The 22,599-nt window shown below is 33.8% G+C and overlaps 1 protein-coding gene and 1 long non-coding RNA gene across 7 annotated transcripts in view; one reads left to right on the top strand and one right to left on the bottom strand.

Annotated features, from left to right (window-relative positions):
- Positions 1 to 22,599, top strand: part of LOC138335403 (hexokinase type 2-like) — a 49,023-nt gene that overhangs the window by 16,962 nt on the left and 9,462 nt on the right. For 2 of the 6 annotated variants that reach the window (XM_069284474.1, XM_069284475.1), the window contains exons 2-6: positions 19,411 to 19,573; positions 19,814 to 19,953; positions 20,341 to 20,556; positions 21,133 to 21,232; positions 21,915 to 21,994. In XM_069284474.1, the coding sequence (XP_069140575.1) occupies positions 19,411 to 19,573; positions 19,814 to 19,953; positions 20,341 to 20,556; positions 21,133 to 21,232; positions 21,915 to 21,994 (699 nt within the window). Of the gene's footprint in view, positions 1 to 7,532; positions 7,923 to 12,001; positions 12,197 to 17,305; positions 18,020 to 19,410; positions 19,574 to 19,813; positions 19,954 to 20,340; positions 20,557 to 21,132; positions 21,233 to 21,914; positions 21,995 to 22,599 lie in introns of those variants that run through there. The other 4 variants (XM_069284469.1, XM_069284470.1, XM_069284472.1 and 1 more) reach the window with 4 other exon arrangements.
- The window catches only part of LOC138335404 (uncharacterized), a 34,911-nt gene continuing 20,243 nt past the window's right edge, over positions 7,932 to 22,599 (bottom strand). Inside the window, exon 15 of the long non-coding RNA XR_011210274.1 lies at positions 7,932 to 10,641. This is a non-coding gene — a long non-coding RNA (uncharacterized lncRNA). The remainder of the gene's footprint in view (positions 10,642 to 22,599) is intronic.

Genomic DNA, 22,599 nt, shown 5'->3' with positions numbered 1-22,599 from the left:
AGACAAGGGCCAGTTTTGACAGGTTTTACTGTATAGGCAGTGCTAGATGGCCGACTTATGACTGTCAAAGTAAAAAGCTTTAATCATGACTTCTAATTAAATAAGCTAGCCTATTGAAAAGAGGAGGGCCTATGGGATCACCCTGGCATCCTTTGCCATCTTTAAAACACAATTTGAAATTCTTTTTTAAGTTATAAATCTGTGACTTAGATTAAATTTGAATGAAAGTGTTCTGTGTTCTGACTTTATCCCAATTTTGGGGTTTTTGTGTGTGTGTTTGATTCAGAATCTTACACATTTAAAAATTCTAAACATTTTGAAAATAAAATTTTCCCTATTCAACTACTGCCAATTAGGTTGTCAGATGTCTTTTTAAGGCCCTTAGGCCTCTTGCATTAATTTAACCATTGTTTAGATCTACAAAATAATTATGTTTTTGATTTTTGAATGGGTCCCTTTCCCTATCCTGGTTGGAAGGGCTTTTGTGTGTTCCCAAATCTGAAGGTTTTATCTTTCACAAACATGTTTTTTTGAGGCTGACATTTTCGTCATTACTAAGCTGTTGGTGAATACATGTGCTATTTTTACAGTAGTTTATCTAAACATAAACTCTGACAGCATTGTTAAAATACCTGAAATGTAAACTATACCTAAATCGGTTCTGTCAGTCTGTGAGGATAGATTTATAGTGCTACTGTAAGGGTCACCCAGGGGACAATTCTGATAAAGTCGACACGTAATAAACGCTGTCTGCCAAATCATAGTCATTTCTTAAGGACGATTTTTGTTTTTCAGTTATTTTTCAGAGTTCAGTGGAACAAAAATTGTTTTTGTTTACCTAAAGAGAAAATTGGCAAAAGTTATTTGACCCAATCAGCCCACATTACGCGCTTCAAGATGCTCCACCACTGACAAATAGTATTTTATTACTATCAAAAACAAGAGCAGTTGATTTAGTATTTTTCTTCAGTCACAAAAGTTACTTACTTTACACCATTACCACCATTGGAAAGTTTGAGCTTCTATTTTTTTTCAAGTATAAAATATGAAATGCACCAAAAGCAAAACAAAATATTTTATATTATTTTTTGTGTTCGTTAGACTTATATATATATACAATTAAACACTGATTATTGTTCATATAATGAATATCATTTATGCTCTGTGGGCGGTGGAGCATCTTTAAGCTTCTTATTTTACTTCAAGATAAAAATCATTAGAAATAATCCATTTGCTTCCCAAAAAAGTCCATTGCAATATATGCCCCTATATGGAATGAAGTACTGATTCCTCATCCAATAAAAGCAAAACAAGTAATTTTATTATATCATTTTTTGCGTTAATTAGATATATACACGATTAAACACCAGTTAATAATAATACAAATGATGAGTATTGTTTATGCTCTTTCGTCGCTAGAGCATCTTTAAATATATATAATTGGTAAAAATTAAGGGTGCTTATTTATTAGAACCTGATTTGGACTACCCTATTACAAAATTTTTGTGCACAGTAAACCATAATCAATCTGCAAAAGGAAATCATTGGTTTTCATATATTCAGTCTGCATTTAATTCAAGGTAATATTAAAGATGCTCCACCGCTGACAAATGGTATTTTTTCTCCATCAAAAGCAGGATTAGACGACTTAGTATTTTTCTATAGTTACAAAAGTTACTTACTTTACACCATTACTACCATTGATTGAAATGTTTGAGCTTCTAATTTTATTTTAAGTTAAAAATATAAAAAAAATAATTTATTGCATCCCGAAAAAATTCTGTGGGACTATATCCTATATGGAATGAAGTACTGATTACCCTGCATGCAACCAAAGGCAAAATAAATTATTTGACATCACTTTCTGTTTTAATAAGACATATACATACATGATTAAACACCAATTATTGTTCAAATGTTCATTTATGCCCTGTCGGCGGTGGAGCATCTTTAAAAGTGAAATGGAGGACTACAATAAAAATGGAAAATTATAGCGATGGAGCACTTAATTATCAAATATTATTTATGAAAAGCAGTATGCCTGGAATATAAAATAAGTTTTAGCAAGAAAACATCAATACTACTGCTATATACTATTGGAGAAAGTACATTTAAATATTCTGTTTGTATATATACTGCCTATAATTACAGTAAAATTTCATGGTTTCGAAACCCAAGGAATAGTCATATTTTCACCATTACAGAACAATTGTTGAAATTGAAACAGTATACTTTATCAGACTGCATGCCCACAAGTAGATCGACTATGTACACAATTTGTCATGTACCTCTACCCGTTATTGGCAATTAGCTAATTTTATCAAATTTATTCCTATTCAACTAGTATTCGCTAATCAATTTAAGCAAAATAAGTGAAAATTGCAAACGGGAAAGAAAAATATGTCGTACAGATGGATTTTTTTTTTACATTTAATTTTTAACAATTTCATTACACACTATCCAAACACACTCACATAATACAAATTTAGGCCACTAGGTCAGTGAGGCCATATTTCGATTCAGACAAAAAGTCCAGTGGGTGCACACATTCGTAGATAATGATATAAGCTGCCAATCGGGGTAAATTGTAGACCATGTATTTGAATTTCAGCCAAAAACTTTTGAAAGGAAGTTAAACTGCACTAAAGGTATATATACGAGAGAAGATTGAGTCCTAAAGCTATAGGTCAACTTGCAGGTTTTAAGTGATCAGGTGTATTTGGTCAGAATTAGGTACAATTAATCTACACCTTTAATTCCATAATGAACTCTTCCAACTATAAAATAGGACAAGTTCATATACATCTATAGGGTAGATGAGGTAAAACCTGTATAAAACGTTTAGTTGGATTGATTATAATTATTAAGTGTCAAAACAAATTGAACAAATGCCAACATAATATTCCTCTGTTATATATTTCAAGTTCAAGGTTACACATAACAATTGAAATGATACAGTTACGATAAAGGAAAAATAAATAAATTATTGAAATATTTCAAGCAAAAAAAAAAATATGAAGAACTGATATATGAATCATTATTCATAGATTTTGATCAAATCAGAAAACTTGGCTAGATTCTGTCTTCGACCTTCATTCACCGAAAAATTTATTGCGTTTTACGTAAATATAACATTTTTTTCCTTTGTCTTATTTTCCATTGTTAATTCTATATTAAGTGACATGTTTGTTTTGTGTGTATGTGTCTAAATAAAGGGACGAACTTACTTGAAAATTTGACAATCTATTTTGTCTACCTGGTTAGGATTACGTGTTTGCCCAATTTACAATTCAAGATATTTGTATCATACGGAAATACATTTGTAAGAATCCTGTGGTACCTGGAACATATCTATGACCCAAGATCTAAAAACTTTCCTAAATTAAATTTTAGCCTAATTAGGTACATAATTAGCTATAAGAGATGAATAAGTATATTTATAAAAAACATGCGTTTTGAAAATGAAAATAAGTAAATAAAACTGCATCCAATTATTTTTGTCTCTGTTGTGGGTTAATGCTATGCAGTTCTGAGCTGTGCTTACATATGTATACATTTGTATTGTTTTAGCGAATTATTCCCATCGTTAACAGCAACATGATTTATTAGACGCTAGTTTTTATCTTACATAAGTCTGAATGTTTACATTTACATAAAGGAGACAGGTGAACACATCACAGACATCCGCCTCTGACAAGCCGTTATGCCTGAATAAATTAGGTGTTACCTCACGATGTTATAGAGTACAGGTATGTTCAGTAGCTCAAAATCCAGACAGGTCATTATATTATATACTTAACTCCAAATGTAGATATTTTCGAACCTTTTAACAAGCATTTTTGCTGTTTACAAACTAAATAAGCATAACATTTCTGCTGTTTACAAAATAAATGAACTCAATATTTCTGCTGTTTTATTTATAAAATGAAATAGCTTAAGATTTCTGCTGTTTATAACATGAAATAGCTCAAGATTTCTGCTGTTTATAAAATGAAATAACTAACGATTTCTGCTGTTTATAAAATAAATACAATGTGTATTACACTACATCTATATCTGTAGGATATTTTTACAGGATATTGACCCTGGCAAATGATGCAACTTCGAACATTAATAATAACTTTCACTATCTGCACCTGTTGTGTCTCTAGCTGTGCTGCCGAGCCTTTGTCACTTCTAGGCAGATAAGAGCAAGGGTTTACCATATTTTGCTAGCAATAAGCCTCCAGACAGTTCCTATTTATGCAATGTGAGGATTTTCTATTTATAAACAAGATTTGTTATAGCCATGATTTTTTCTTGGTATAACAATAATCTCTTAGAATGAACTGCTTACAAACAGTATACTCTTGGCAACAATATGTTGTTTATTTGAGCGAGTCTACAGAATTCCTCTTCCTATTGTTGAGTAGAAATTAAATGTCATATATTTATTGTGTAAACGCTTACAGTGCAAAAAACAAATCCATCTTAATTAATGTTATATGTGTATTTGTCTCTGTGATTCAGATAGCCATCTTGTATCTAAAATAATATATGGTATTTGTAGATATTAATTTATATAGTACAAGTGTATACCTATATAAACATGTTGACTCTACGGCGCTGTACGAGGAAATCTACCACTTTCAAGAGCAATCTAGATCTACCCCCTACTGCTTTGATATCAAAATCATATGCTTTCTACCGCTTCTTCCTTTTTCCAAAATTGGCTTTGGCAAACTAAAGTTGTTAAAGTTATACATTTATTCTTGGCTCTTTTGCACATCTTTTGTGAAAAATCATGATCAGCAGCATTAGCCAAGCCAATTGACAGATCGCCAGGCAGTATATGTAGACATGTACGCACATTCTCCTACACGCACATGTTTCCATTCAATGTCGTAACAAATGACGTAGCATGCCCGAGACAAAATGCAAAGTCACGTGCGGTATTTGGTGACTTAATTGACAGCTGGCATGTCGTCAATTATTTCTTGGTAATGAATACAAAAATTCTAACAAAGTTGTAAAATGAATTATCTGAATTTTGCCTGTACACTTTATATCCGGGATATGAAATGAAATTGATTTTATTTTGTATGTTTATATGAGTATATGTTTCTGAATCTCTTCGAAATGTCTCGAAAATGTTACATGCAATACTGCCGCTTAACACATGTCCGTCTACTAATTAGTTTTGATCATAAGAGGTTAACAAGTCTGAAAGTAGTACATGTATATATCGGCCATCTTTTTTTAAAATTGATAATTTACAAAGCTATCATCTTACTTTACATTTAGGGAGTAGGGGGTAAGAGGCCCCTGGTGACATGACATTCAATGAGTACAATTTCAAATTATGTATATAAATTGTACATGGATTGTCAACTCCTTGAGTAAGAGTCGAGAGAGAAAGCAGAGAGAAAGCAGACGGGTTATATTTAGATATTGATTCCTTCTATATACTATTCCACCGTTGCCCTTGGCACGTGCAGAGTAGAGGTAGGCAGTACATGTGATGGTATTAGCCAAGTATAACACGCACTACCTGTTGTAGGCCAGGTACGATATGCACAAATTACGAGATCAGTCTTTACTTTGCAACAGCATTTTATTTGGAAATGTTATGGATGAAACAATTGTCATTAAGTCAAAGTTCTGTAATAGATTAATAGTTCATGTTTTGGTGAAGATGTCTTCCTTGGCATTTAATGTGTCTTATATTCTAGCTACCACAAACCCTAAACCTCTTTAACCCGGGTTATTGTGACTGACATTTAGCCTCAAACTGTAAACCTCTGGGTTATTGTGTCTGACATTTTACCACAAACCCTAAACCTCTGGGTTATTGTGGCTGACATTCTACCCCAAACCCTAAACCTATGGGTTATTGTGGCTGACATTTTACCTCACAAACCAAACCCTGTAAACCTGTGGGTTATTGTGGCTGACATTTTACCACAAACCCTAAACCTATGGTTGTTTGATTGTGGGTCTGACATTTTACCTCAAACTGTAAACCTGTGGGTTATTGTGGCTGACATTTTACCTCAAACCCTAAACCTGTGGGTTATGTGGCTGACATTTTACCTCAAACCCTAAACCTGTGGGTTATTGTGGCTGACATTTTACCACAAACCCTAAACCACTAACTGTGGGTTATTGTGACATTTACACAACCTAAACTGGTACATTTTTACCACATTTACACAAACCCTAAACCTCTGGGTTATTGTGCTGACATTCTACCACAAACCCTAAACCTATGGGTTATTGTGTCTGACATTCTACCACAAACCCTATAAACATGTGTGTTTTTGTGTCTGACATTTTACCACAAACCCTAAACCTCTGGGTTATTGTGGCTGACATTCTACCACAAACCCTAAACCTATGGGTTATTGTGGCTGACATTTTACCACAAACCCTAAACCTGTGGGTTATTGTGTCTGACATTTTACCACAAACCCTAAACCTATGGGTTATTGTGGCTGACATTCTACCACAAACCCTAAACCTGTGGTTATTGTGGCTGACTTTCTGCCGCAAACCCTATTTTAAACTTCTTATCTTATACTTTTATACACTCGTTTTAATTGAAAAAAAAAAGTTTATTTATTTTATTGACAAACAAAACAAACCTCTATGAAAGTTGAAGTAATCTATTGGTATATAAACAATTCTGTCTATAAAGACCCCAAGGAACAGAAGAAAAAATGATTTGTATAGCCAGGTGGTCTTTATACACAGGTTGACTTGTGTTGAGATTGTAATATTTGGGATACTGGGAAAGTTACGGCTTATTAGAAGGTGATCTTTATATAAAGGTCAATTTGTGTTGAAATTGACCATTTGGGACACTAGAAAAGTGGTCTTATTAAGCAGTTGGTCTTTATACAGAGGTTGTTCCTTGAAAGCAGGTTTTATTGTACTGAGAAAGCTGAGGGTGCTTTTTAGTTTCTTATTCAAGCTATACATGTACCTCAGAAGAAATCAGGAAGTTTTGATATTGTGTACATGATGATGTGGACTTATTGTCCAAATATGCTACCTTGATGTTAACCCTTTCACCACCATAGGCCATATAATGGACTCATCCAGATCTATTGATGGTAGAGTCTACTAAAGTTACATAGGGGTGAAAGAGTTAAGGTATTTATAGATATAGACTTCATCAATGAGACTGGATTGCTATCAAACATGTATTAGTTGTTGTTGATCTTAAATGCTCTATGTGGTATTGTTATTCACAACACAATGAACCAAAGTTCAGTTTGTGCGTCATGATTGCATGAACTCTGTATTAAAGATTTTTATGGAGAACTGTCAATATTTACATTTCATTGTTTGACATGGATTTTTTCCCCTTCCAAGCCTGTAGGTATATTTCACATATATATATTATAGAGTTTGTCACAGCACAAATGAAGTATTGGCTCTGAATGGTCTATAATGTGTGGTGGCATTCATATGTAAATGTAGACACGATACACATGTGACTGCCAGCATGTATAGAAACTAAGTAGTGACGCAGGTCGGTAGCCGGATACAGTCAATGTATATATACCCAAGTCGTGTTGTGATCCAGCTTAGTATATAAAAGTATTGTGAGTGGTGAACATTTAAAACGCTCGTATAATCCTACAACTAATAGCACTGACAAACAGGTTTTGGTTCAAGAAAACCTTATTGTTATTTAACTCTCTACTGAAACACACTGTGAGATATAAACTAGTTGTGTGAAAACTTTGTGAAATTCGTCAAGGTTGTAAAATATGGCTGCGACTTCTGAACAAACACAAGTTATGTCGGAGGAACAAGGGGTGCCCCCTTTGAAGGCCGAAGCCCTATTAGATGCGGCCAAGAAAATGATGGCCCCTGAATACCAGGCCATAGTTCAGCAGCTCATACAGGCCATGCCTGGCCAAGAGGAAATGCTGGTGAGTCCAAAAATATCATATTATCAAATCAATATTATGCTTATTATGTTTATTGTTAAGATATTTATAAACATGTTTTTATTTGGAATTAGAAAGCTAAAGTTACAATAAATTATGCAGTTATAAAAAGAAATATTATTTTAGATACATAAATAGAATCGTAGACACAAGTATGATATTTAAAGAAAATGAGTTTGAACCTCACAAAAGGCAGTTGCCAGGTACTGACTGTAGGTTGATGGTTTAACTCCAGGTACTCAGGATTTACTGACTAAATATGGCACTTCCTCAATGTTATATATAATGTTATATACTCTTGTATTGATGGAACATGAAATTAAAAATCTTAAAAACTTTTAAAAAAATATATCTTTCTCTTGATGTAAAAAAATATCTTTCTCTTGAAGTAAGTGTATCAAAATTTAGACAAGATTTTACTGTATAAAGAAGACAAACATTTTGATTTACTTGTAATAAATTTCGTTTCATCATTTTCTGTCATCTTAGAAAACATCTTATCATAATGTGATGCTGACATGAACTGTCATGTAGTATATTTGACAGTTTAATTAACATATTGAAATGATCCTACCAGAAAATGACCTTCACTAATTAGTACTGGATATCATCCTTCCTGCCTGTTCCTTCTCCTAAGATTTAGTGTTTAGAAATGAAATAAACATGTTGCATATCATGTAAAATACATTGGTGTAGAATTTCTTGTTTGTTTTTGACATGTACTTGTCTGTATCATTTTATATTAAGAAATGAAATAGATATATTACACGTCTTGAAATAAACGTACGGTAGCAACCTTTGCTTAAGGCATGCACTTGTCTGTTTATTTTATATTTAGAAACGAAGTAGATATATTACACGTCTTGAAATAAGTGTATGGTATCAATTATAACCTTTGTTTAGGCCATGTACTTGTCTATTTCATTTTATGACAGGTAAGGACAATTAAAAATGTCATTGGCTGAAATCCACATCTGAATCAGACAGAGAAAGATATTTGGTGTCACATTTCGAGCTGCGTTAGTAAATCAATGTCATAAAGAATGTTAATATCATAAATCAGATGGTAATTAGTTTCTACCTGTCATGTGCACATTGTCCGTATATCTTGCCAAAGGTTACACTGATGACATTTTCTGTTTGGTTCTCAGACGACATATTAGCATGGAAATTTTCCAAAACTTAGATAAAAGTTTCCTACTGAGACCATTTGTTTGACCATAGTTGATTACTAATTTACATGTGTATTAAATTTATATAAAACATGGTCATTTCAGAAAAATCTATAAATGAATTTTTAAAGGTGTTGCATAAACATTAAACATAAAATGTACAATATATACTCTGAACAAATATATAACATCTAAGATTTTGAAATGTGAATTCAAAGTTGCTCAAAGAGCTTAAACTGTTCATATTAGGACATTTCGTAACTGATACATAACCTGGGGTATATATTTGATGTAGACTTCAGTTTTGAAAATAACCAAACTATACTTTAAATGGTAGATTGCCAAGACTTGAGGCACCAACAAAACAAAAAACTGGTGCTTTTGAAATTGGTACATACGGTATTTTTGTGTAGCTATATGTTGGTAGCGTTCCAAGTCTGGTAGAGTTATCTATAGTGTTAGCGTCAGGTAAAGTAATCAGGGTTATAATTATTTCACAGACCAAGGTCGTTAGTACAAGTACGCCTGATTAATGTTTCAGGTTATAATTACAGAATCAAAATATTTACTTATATTGTTCTACTGTCAGGTGTCAGGAAAATTAATCACAGTTTAAGTCATGTACATAGACCAAGGTCATATTTCAATACAAGTACACTGAATTATAATGATTTAGGTTATAATGAAAAATCCTAATATTTACTCTTTTGTTATAAGGTTGAGATACACATCTATAAATACAAATACTTTCAAAAACAGAGAAAGATGGTCTAAAATTTCATCATTCCATTCTTAGGTGCGTTATGCTGTAAAAATATTGCAGCATTTTGTATTGTGCCGGTAAATCTGATTGTACAGTACTGATGAAATTCCACAAAAATTGTTGAAATTATACAGATATTGAAAGGCAATGACTGCTTTAATACATATTTCATGCCAACTTTTGCTTGCCTTCATGGGAAAATAATAAAGGGAATTGAGTTTTAAATAAAATAAAATGGATTTAAATAAAGGCATTGATCAAATGAAGATAGATCATTTTACAAAAGAAAATCTTGGATTTCCATTTAGCAAGACATTTAAAAAAAAAATGATATTACAGAAATATATTTTCACCACCTAGATATTTTAATTATTTAAAGAAAAAGAAAATTCAGAATTTGCTGATAATGCTGACTAGATATACAAATGCATATAATTTGATGATTAATTATGTAGATTTACCCTATACAACAGCTATTCCATGTATATTTATCTATATCAATTATGTACTGACATTCACTTCCATTCAAACCAAAACATTCTTACACTCTAGCCCTGCAGTCTAAGTGTGTATTGATTTTGTGGTTATTGATTTTTCTGTGAGATCAATAGATGGAACACATGGTACTGTCTGATGAAAGAAGGTGTGATGAAATCCTTTCTTCTGATTGGCTCATTCCTGTGGGCTTGGCACAACATACTTGGAACTGTGCCAGGAAAGCTATTACACATAGGTGTATTGCAATGGGGCACCATAAAGGGAATTTCTGAAAGAAATATTTTTGTAAATATGAAAATAGACAACAAAAACCTGTGAATTATGTTATTGCCTTAATCTAATATTCAAAACATACTTTGTATTTTAAAATGTAATTTCAGTGCTTTAGACATAATTTCTTACTGAAAGGTTTAGTTAAATGAATTTGTTTTTAATTTTATTAAATTTTGAACATTTTTGAACTCAGCATGGCTACATTTATTAATTCACCTTCAAATTTGAATTTATTTTAAGATCAAAAGAACATCGCACTCCATATTCTTGCTTAATTAATTTGATATTTTTGATGTCAGAAATAAATTAAAGCATTAATTACATGTAGTGTATTTTTGCTCCTGCACATGCACAACTTCGTGTATTGGAAGGAATTAAGATAATTTAATGTGTAGTTTGATAATTTTAATGCAAAATAACCAACTTCAAGCTTTAATTACAATTATTTTGAATAGTATAATAAAGTAGTATGACAATGTGTATGCTATAAATAAAGCCAAAACTTAATTAAAAGTTTACTTTAGTAGCTTCTTGTACAACGATGTTAATTAATTAGCTTTAAAGCACATCAAAAATAGTCAGAAAACTCTGGACAAATATAGAGACAATTAAGTTGTGGACTTTGATAAGAAAATTATATTTTGCTTATACATGCATGCATGTATACATATTAATTAAAAGATTCTAATTTTTTTTTACAAATAGATTTAACATTTTAATTCTTTATAGAAAGAATCTGAACTCATTGACCCCTGAATACACATTTAGACTCTTCCAAATCAAAGATTAGACCAGTCCATTATCAAATTTTAGGGGGAAATGAGTTAAGAATGTGGTATTATCACTATCTTAAGATAAAGCACATGTACAATTCTCAGAAAGATTTTGATTACTTTGTAATCACCATTACAAACCCCATTATAAGTAGCTTCATTCATAAGAAGCTTTTCTGATTAATGACAGCCATATTTTTGTTCGTCTGGTTTTGTACATTACATGTTCTCTTCTCTCAATCCTGAGACTTTTCAGTTGTAGAAAAGGTCACATGTGTAATTGTCATACCATAGTATGAATGAATTCACTGGGGCACCCGATCTATTGTATGGTAGTCAGAACATGAATGGTTCGCATACTTAGCCAAATACAAACGTCAATATTTACCTGGTCATCACAGGTACAAAATTTACCTGGCCACCACAGGTACAAAATTTACCTGTCCACCGCAGGTAAAACTAAAGGAAAAGTAACAGTGTTTTTGTGAACCTGAGGCAGAGAAAGTTGTATGTGGGAAATATTGATCCGGGCAGGTTGTGTGTTTTCATAAACACACACGGAGCTTACCAGGATATTAGTCACCCGTGGATTCTGACACGCTTCAGTTGAGGTGTTTAAAAGTCGTTTACCTTGTAACAGTACAAAACTGAGGGACGTTGACCATGCTTCCCATAAACGAGGAAGCCGCTGGACCTGCAGATGGTCAGAAATGTGGAGAAAAGGAGGCGAGAGATGAAAAATTCAAGCGAGAACGAAGAGCTAGCAGAAAATCGAAGGTATTCTATTGAATTCTCAGTTGTTATGTACATGCAGTTGTTGTTATTCAGCGGACCGGCATTGTGAGCTGTGGCTATAACGTTTCGGTCTACGCTTGGGTATTAGGGGGAGATTTTATAGTTGAATTGCTATAGAGTTCATGTCAATATTGATGGTAGGGGTTTGGGCCTGTTAAGATCAGAGACCTATAGACCTACTCAGTGCTTAGGACTAAAAGTCCCATCATGATTTAAACCTTAAGGAGTCAAGTGGAACCCTTCTATAAACTTTGGTTTGATTTTATTTGTGTAAAGTCCTATTAATTGCTCATGGTCATTTAAGGACGTGCCAGAATTGTTGGTGAATGAAAACCAAAGTACCCGGAGAAAAACCACACACCTGCAGTGGCCATGCAGTACCTGGCAACTGCCTCACATGGGATTCTAACTTGCAACCCAGCGGTGAAAGGCTTGTGGTAATGTCGATGTCGGAATATATATATATCTTAACCACTTTGCTTCCGCGTCCCCCTGTCATATAAACAATATTTGAGGTACCTAGCTTTACCTGTGGGTATGCTGTATCTCCCTGTTACTGATGTTCAGTATCTAGTTTTCATTTCTCTGTCCTGTTTAATTTCTGTTGACAATTAAGGCTGACTCAGTCTACATACCATATGATACAGGGTTTGTATGGTTTACCTAGAAGTAATGGTGATGGAGGGATGGCCATTTCCGGAGTATCCTGTGTTGTTTAATGAGGGAATTAACTGTGCAGATAAGCCTGTAACAGTTGTTTATTTTGTTATATTGCTGTCATCATAGGTCAATTAAGGACATACTGGATTTTGGAGATGGAAGAATGTTAAAACCTGCACCTACCTGTCACACAATTGCAAGAGGGCTAATTTAATTAACCACTAGGCCACTTAGCCACTTATAGCCATAAGGCCAAATCAGCCACTTAGGTGACTTAGCCACATTTTTCCTTAATTGTCATAGGCTTAACACCAGACATGGGCCAAGTGCCTGGAATGAGCTTACCACTAACAGTATATATTTCTTGTCTATAACTGAAAAAAGAGTCTTAGAAAGATTTAACCAATATTTTTGTTGATTTTTGGTGATATAAAGAATTTCACTGGATTCTGTATTAGAATTAGACATTCATATATGTTAATAAAAATTCTGTACTATGTACATTTATGATTAGAAACCCCTGTGAAGTGGTTCAGAAACCTCTGTGAAATGGTTCAGACCCCCTGTGAAATGTATCAGAAACCCCTGTGAAGTGGTTCAGAAAACCCTGTGAAATGTATCAGAAACCCCAGTGAAATGGTTCAGAAAACCCTGTGAAATGTATCAGAAACCCCAGTGAAATGGTTCATAAAGCCCTGTGAAATGGTTCAGAAACCCCTGTGAAATAGTTCATAAACCCCTGTGAAATAGTTCATAAACCCCTGTGAAATGGTTCAGAAACTCCTGTGAAATGGTTCAGAAACTCCTGTGAAATGGTTCAGAGACCGCTGTGAAATGTATCAGAGACCCCTGTGAAATGTATCAGAGACCGCTGTGAAATGTATCAGAGACCCCCGTGAAATGTATCAGAGACCCCTGTGAAATGTATCAGAAACCCCTGTGAAATGGAGCACTTTCTCTCCACAGCAATGGAGGCTGACAGTGTAATAACAAAATATAAAAAATAATGATTTAATTGACTCTTATATGTATCAAACAAACTAAAAGTATTTCAAAATATAATTAACACACAGAAAAAAAAACCTGATACATCGCCTACTGATGAAAAATATTTATTTTGCACCGATTTATCAGATATGAACTTAATTATAATGCTTATGTGTTTTGATATTTTGCTTATATAATTACAATTTTCAGAGCGTATCGTTCTAAACAGGCATGAGTGTTTTTTAACTGAATAGAACAAATTTCTCGAGCCGGATCTATTGAAATCAGATAGCAATTGATGTCAACACGTTTTTCATGGTACATTTATTTTGGATGAATTAAAATTCAAATGAAATCTGTCAAAAAGATATCTCCACTTTAGCTCAAAGGTGTTTACAAAAAAAACTCATTTGTAAATGTCCCTTGGAGTCTTTACAACCAACTCCTGGGTTGGGAGGCTACATGGGGGCTGCGGTTGTTCGGTAGTCGAGTGGTTTAGATGTCTTGACATCTTATCGATGTCTAGACATATTACCACAAGCCCTCCACCTTTGAGTAGCGAGTTCGAATCACATGTGCGGCAGTTGCCAGGTACTGACCTCGGGTCAGTGGTTTTTCTCTTGGTACTTTGGCTTTCTTCCACCACTAAACCTAGCACGTCCTTACATGACCCTGGTTGTTAATAGGACGTTTAAACTAATAAACCCAAACATGATAGGCTATATTACCCTTAGAAAGTAAAACTTACCGATATGGGTATCAACAGAAAGATATTGCGTAGGAGTTCTAGTATACAATGTACAGGTATCACATTTTGTAAATATATAAACTTACCAACTATGCGTGCTTAAAATGTTGATTTTTACACAGCCTTTTCAGGGAATTATATTTTGTGCAATATTTTCCTTCTTTTTTCAAACTTTTGACATTTGATAGTGTACTCCCACATAACCTGTGGTTATTTAGATTACCAAACGTATGTCTGTATCGTGAATTGTGGTGACAGCTGTCGAACACACAATACTGTACATCATTTTAACGTTGAATCTCATTTTCTGTTCTTTTTTAACCGGCTTGAATTGTTATGCTAGGGAACAGAGAGCATTTATAACCAGTTCAATAATTTGATACACTTTTGTCACAAATATCAGATTCTATTTATCACCAGTTCAATAATTTGATACACTTTTGTCACAAATATCAGATTCTATTTATCACCAGTTCATTAATTTGATACATTTTTGTCACAAATGTAAGACTCTATTCATCACTTATATATCACATTATACGTCATCAGATTTATACAAAAAATGCCTGGGTTTAATTACTATTACACATTGATAACAGAAATCTTTATGTATTTCACAACAAATTTGATAGAAACATTTCATGTCTTCCTGTGGAAAACCATCCTGGGGAAAACCCTGACTCTCCCACAAGGGACCTGTCCTCTTGCATTGGTCATAATAACAACCAGCTGGAATATGGGACCTAAAATACTCTGATTTCAGAGAGCCTTTAGACTACAACCAGACCCTAATTTATTGATAGAATAACTCAGTCAAATTCTTATACTAGATTAATGCCCCCTAGTTTGAAACTTAAGATTTGAATCAGAAATGTCACAGAGATAAAAATTCTCAAGTCAAGATTTAGCAATAATATTTGATATTATAGAGATTGGTGGCCAGGCTAGAGAACCCTATAATGATGTCAATGACCCAATTGATAAACGGTCACAGGTAATTTATTTGTGAATTGAGGGTGGGATTGAAAATTAAATGTCATTGCAAACTGTTTTTCAGCATCTTCAATGATACAGAGCATGAAAATACACCCGAGGTTTTACTGTTGAGACATCATCAAAAAATCATTTTTGTTTACAATTTAACACCAACGTCATCAGAAACTCATTTTTATTTACGAGACAATTTAACACCAACGTCATCAGAAACTCATTTTTATTTACGAGACAATTTAACATCAACGTCATCAAAAACTCGTTTCTATTTACGAGACAACATCTAAAGTCTATTTATTTGTGTTTAACCCAGTCACCCCTGAAATTTAATAATGGACTGTTCCAGGTTTTGAAGTAAAAGAATAATAAATTTAAAATGTGTCATTAGGGGTAAATTAAAATAAAACTACATCCTGTTGTTAACTGATAGAATAATGTTCTCAATTTCTTTAGAGACTGTAAAACCTTTTAACCCATATACTGACAATCAGATCAGGCCAAATTATTTTTAAGTCACATGGAAATAAAATTAATTTCACTGCCTTAGTGTGTATTAACTTTACTTATATACTGCCGTCATTAGATTCATTTGTTGATATGAACGCCATTTCAGCTGGATTCTATTTGCTGTCAATATGAATGCCATTTCAGCTAGTGACATTTAACTTGAATGACGTATACATTATATTCTTGTTTTCGTTGATGTTATCACGATCTTTTTGTAAAATGTTCTGCCACGATATATAACATAGAGCATAATAGTATAGGTCACAAATCAGTACATCAAACGGTTGGAATGACAATACTCTTTCTGGGCAATTCAGGGTACTTTAAATAAAGAAGAGACATTGTAAATGATTTTATTGTTATTAGATACAAGTTTCATGAAATATTTCACCATTTTCGTGATATATAAATTCCATGTTAATATTTCACCATTTTTGTGATATATAAATTCCATGTAAATATTTCACCATTTTCTTGAGATATTCTGCATAAATATTTTACCGAAGAGCTCTAACATGAATTCAAATATTTCGCGAACACTTGTTTAAAACATATAACATAAATGTACTAGAGTTAGTAAGAGCCGACCATGATTTTGAATTTATGATTTTCTTCACAAATATATTGAAAATAACGAAAATAATAACTGTACAGTATTTACAGCAAATATAAGATTATATAATTAGATTGAGGTAATGAGAAGTTGCATGTGAAAGCTACATTGTTGTATGTTGCCTAGGTCGGTGTCTATACTTCTGAAAATTATAAATTATTTGTGGAATGTTGTTCTGAGCCGAGGACTGCATGTGCTCATATCTTTGATATAATGTATTATATACGTCATCTCATAAGATCCCTCAGTAGGCTGATTTTACGGAATGTATTATATGATCATACCACATGGCTTATTATTATGATATTTTTAGATTATGATATAAAACATACGTATTAATGCGTCATGTGATTTTTAAAAGTTTTGCTGTGCTTGATCGTTTCCACATGTACCTTAGGGTAGCACAATGTACATATGTTTTTCAAAAATTTTGCCACGCTTGATCATTCCCACATGATCTTAGGGTAGCACATGTACGTGACCCAGCACATGAGTGTATGTGTTAGTACAGTTACACATATACAACACGTACAGGATGTACGTTCACACAAGGGAGGCTTGACCTTGTTTTGTTCATGCTCATCCCAACGTCAATAAATTACAAGGCATAATTCATCCCTGTTGGCAAGCAGGATGGTGAAGCTGTGTTTGGATGTCATACATAACATCAAGTGATCAATAGCTACTGTGTGGGAATGTCTATATAACTAGATATAAAAAGGGATTACATGACACTCCTAGGAGCCAGTGATAAAACCCAGGGAGTCATTATATAGGTCACAGGGAAAACTGTATAATGTCTCATGAGGGCATTTATGTAGAGTTGGTGTGATATTATAATATTTGGAGGTGTACAGGAATAGCCCTGTGTCTGTTTATATTGATCGCACACTCAGACAAGCATTATGGATGTGTAATTGTTCCTGCTGTCTACATCTTTGATGAGGATTTCGTCATGTTTGGAGGTTAATTTATGTATGACAAACTCTTAGGAAATCTCTTCTAGGAATTTAACAGTTTATGTTTACATCTAAAGAGCTCGGGAAATTTGTGTTTACCTATAAAAATCTTGGAGTAATCTTGGAGTAGATTTTTCCGACTGCAGAGTCATTTAAAGTTACAAGTGTTGTATATATAACCTTGATTGACCCTGGATTTTGTTATGAATGGCACCAATGTAAACTGCCACCAAGATGGCAACAAAGCAGAATGCCAGCGTGATGGCAGCATCAAATGCCAGCGGGATGGCAGCAAAAAACGAAGGAAGAGGAGTGTGAAAAAGTCGGAACCGACTACAGTGAGTGACGACTAGGTTAATTTGTGTGTATGTGTTACCATGTAGTGGCCATGTTTTCCTACCCCCACACATACTTGTTGTGATACTGGGACTGGTATGTGAGGCATCCATAGGGAGTATATATAGAGAGAGAGAAAGTCAAATAGGAAAGGTGGAGGGGGGCTAATACACAATATAGGGATATGCCTCAAGTATCACTTGTCTATATTGTAGATATAATGTTTTTTGTAGAATTACCAATGATGGTTTGTCAGAAGTCTGTCTGTTTAGGAAGAGAGGGGGGGAGGGGCTAATACACATTATAGGGACATGCTTTTTGTTTTGCCTAATTGTCTTAGATAATACAGATAAAGTGTTTTTTGTAGAAATACCAAAAATGTTTTGTCAAAGGTCTGTCTGCTGATTAACATGTAGCATGTTACACACCATGTGTGTGACAGCTAGGCAGTTTTAGCAGTCTCTGTACGATGATCATTAACACAATCACCCCTGAAGACACATTTAGGCTCTTCTTAATCAAAGAATAGACCAGTCCATTATGAAATTTCAGGGGTGAATTAGTTTATTTTTTTCCCATCTCAGAAACAAGGTGAACCAGACTTGTAGGTCATCTTGTGTACGTGGTACAGGTCTACCTGGTTTTTGTTTTAGGTAATTATCCTGTCAAAGATTGATACCAAAAGCAGGATCTGTAGTAGATGTTTTTGTCAAGATGAACTTTAGGTGTGTTTATATTTTGCTAAACATGCGTACAAAATATCTTCAGGGATATGATTTCTTCATGTTTTCTGAGGATTTCCTCTGACGGAACAGATTCTGGAGAAACAAATAATGTCAGATGTGATCTGGAACATAATAAAATGGCCTATTTAAGCACAAAAGAAGGGTTTCCACTCATATGTTGAGATATTTCTTCCCTTTTCTGACACATCCTCATATCTTATTGGTAATGTCTCATTGTTGTAGCTCAAATCTGATGACGATTCTAAAGCTACCAAGGAAATATAATGGAGAAGGACGATTCTTTTATTTCAGCTTGCTTTAATAAATTATGTATTTAGTTGAAGGTAGATGAGTAAGAGCGAATTAAGGGGAGATAATCGAGAAATTCAGGGGAGATAACTGAACACAGACATCAAAGGGAAATAACTGTGTCAGAAGAGAGATATTCGAGGGTGAGACTAGCTGTTAGGTAAATGTGCAGTAACCAAGATGAAGAATTGAGAATGTAGTTAAATCTAAAACAAAATTGGACATTACGCGGAAAAACAGGACTATATATAAAGCATCATCACTTACACGTAGAATAGCAAACATGAATAAAACCAGTGGTAACCAGCACAATAGACAAATATTGACATCAATGTTAATTTGTTTTTCTTTGTTTTCAGATTGAGAACATTGTACGTCCTTTCATCCTCTCCGACGATGACTATAAGGAAATCATGCAGCGCATGCGACAAAAGTTTGATGACGGCCTTGGCAAAGAGACAAATCCGACTGCCTCCGTGAAAATGTTCACGACCTACGTCAGAGGTGTACCTAACGGCTCTGGTAAGAAAAACAAAATTTGTTCTAGGTATCAAATTTTTAACAAGATTCAAGATATAAAGGCATTACAAAACAATAAGAATGTTTGAAAATATTCTGTTGTTAGAACTATTTGATCTAATTTGATTTATTTCCCTTATACACAAAATTTTGCTAAAAAAAATTGAGATTTAAGAAAAGACACTTTATCTACAATTGATAAAATTTTGCTATGCTTAAGCCTGCATTGATAAACCTTTACAGAAAATGGGGAGTTCCTTGCTCTTGATCTTGGGGGTACTAACTTCCGAGTCTTGCTTATCTCCCTTGATGGACAGGAAGTAAAGATGGAAAGTAAAATCTTCCTCATCCCACAACAAATTATGTTGGGCAGCGGTGTCCAGGTAAGGATGGTTATTCAGATAGGTAAGGGGAGATAACTCATTTAGCAAGGGGAGGTAACTCAATTAGGAAAGGGAAATAACTCATTATGTTGAGTAGCGAGTCCAAGAAAGGATGGTTATTCAGATTAGGAAGAATTAGATACAGAATGTAACTTTTATGTTGGGCATTTAGATTAGGATGGGAGATAACTCTTTATGTTGGGCATTCAAATTAGAAAGGGAGATTACTGATTATGTTTGGCAGTTGTTTCCAAGCAAGATAAAACCTATGATTAAGATCGAAGTCACCAAATTTGAAAAAAAAAAAATCTGCCATATAGCTTTGGAACACATTTCAATACACCAAAACAGATATAAAAAACAACTGTTTAATTTAATTTGTTTCAGCTCTTCGACCACATTGCTGAATGTATATTTAAATTCATGAAGGAACATAACATTATCCACAAGAATATTCCACTCGGCTTCACCTTCTCATTCCCCTGTAAACAACTGGGTCTCAACAAGGCTATACTGGCCCATTGGACCAAGGGGTTCAAGTGTGAGGGCGTCGAGGGGGAGGACATCGTACGCCTGCTCCACGAGGCTATAGAGAGGAGAGGGGTAAGTTTGAGTGTGCCAATTGAGGGAAAGAATTATTAATGATACTTACTTTAAACCAAAGTGTTCAGAATGGTGGAATATTGAGTCAAAGGTATTTTGCATATTACAGAGTTGTCTGCCCTTGCAGGTAGGCATTTGATTGTCACACCATTATTCAGTGAAAACGACATATTTTTCGCTCATGAAATAATGATATCACAATTGAATCAATACCTACCCTCAGGGGAGATAACTCTGTCATTTGCAAAGATGGAATGGTTAGGAATGGGAGTCATAGGGTTAGATGGTTAAATTCAAGATTTAGTTTACAACTTATATTTTCAAATTCAAGATTTAGTTTACAACTTATATTTTAGACTTAAGATTATTAAGACAAGGATTTTAACTCACCCACCTCTAAATTTCATCATGGACTGGACGAGTTTTTGATATAGAAGAGCCTAAATATGTTTTCACGGGTGAATGAATTAAAGAAAAAATTGTAAATATGGTCTTATTTCAATATGAGTATGTGTTCTATGCTATAATCAGTGATAATATGTGTCATGTTTTGATATGCTGTTTGTTTGTTTACAGGACATCAAGGTCGAATGTCTGGCCGTCATTAATGATACTGTCGGCGCTCTCATGTCCTGTGCCCACAGTGACAGGAAGTGTGCCGTGGGCCTCATTCTGGGTAAGTCATTCTGTCATTGGTCAGTTATAGCTGTCTCCATGACAACCATTGATAAATACTGGTTGGCATAGCTACTCTGTATGTTATTTAACAATGTGAAAATATAGTTTTATAGTGGTAATATTATTGGTATTGGTGTCATACAAAATTTTTACACCTCCACCCCCTTTAAAATGTTTACCTGTGTGAATATATATATATTTCAGGAGTGGAGTTAGGGGGGTGAGGGGGATGGGCAAAATTATGAGAGTGGTACAGAAATTCTAAGTAATTATTTATGCCTGTACATGTATAACTAAAATAACAATCTTAAGTACTAGTTTAATTGTCATGCTTTTCATGAGATGATTATCGTCAATGAAGAAATTATTATAAGGAGGGATTTCCAAATCATTATTCACTTTCCCTTAAAGTACAAATAATATATCTTAAGTCATTAAGAAAATACATACCAGTGACTTTAAATAGCCAATTATATATACCATCAGCTGTTCAAACACAAAATTAATGGGACGTTTGTTTACGGATGAAAGCTTATATTGAAACAGTATGTAATTTTAGTACAAGTTCTTGATTTTTATTTCTTCAGTATAAATAAGAACAAAAAAATGAGCTGTAAATCAAACATATCTTCATTTTAACATTTGTTTTATTTCTCGCAATGTTTGTTTTATATTTATAGGTACAGGGACCAATGCGTGCTATATTGAACGTATTGATAATGTGGAATTATGGGATGGCGACGACGACGAGCCACGCGAGGTAAATGTTCACTATCCAATCAGATTCTTCTAAACGTTTTATTTGGGTTGGAAAGTATGGTTAAGAATGTTTGTTAAAAAACCAGTGAGTTGTCTTCCGAGTTTGACATTGAGCTTTCATCATCGATTTCAATTGGAAGACAACTTGTTCACTTTTTACATCTTTGTGTACAGATACTCTCTGGCTATTTGTCTGATGAAGGTGACAGGGTACACATTGTACTTCGTCATCTGTCTGATGAAGGTGACAGGGTACACATCGTACTTAATCATCAATGTCACACATGAAGCATTTACTAATTATGTAACAAATATCATTACATTATCCAATAACATTGTTTACTTGGTACTAAAGAACCAGATTTAATGATGTAATTTGCACTGACATGTTTCTGGATGAGATATCATATGATAAAATGCATATTTTTTAGTTTGAGTTTGTTGATAGTGTGGTGTGGTTTTAAAAAAGTACACATGTAGGTTTGCCAAGTCTTCAGTTACATCAAAAGACAAAATAGATGAATCATGTGCAAAACTTCAATTTAAAATAAAATGCTTCCACAACAAACCTCTGGGGACCATCAAAACCACATTGTTATAAGCTGA

Source organism: Argopecten irradians, chromosome 11 (genome assembly GCF_041381155.1).
Source record: "Argopecten irradians isolate NY chromosome 11, Ai_NY, whole genome shotgun sequence".
NCBI classification, from domain to species: domain Eukaryota; kingdom Metazoa; phylum Mollusca; class Bivalvia; order Pectinida; family Pectinidae; genus Argopecten; species Argopecten irradians.
This window is presented reverse-complemented; position numbering and strand designations above follow the sequence as displayed.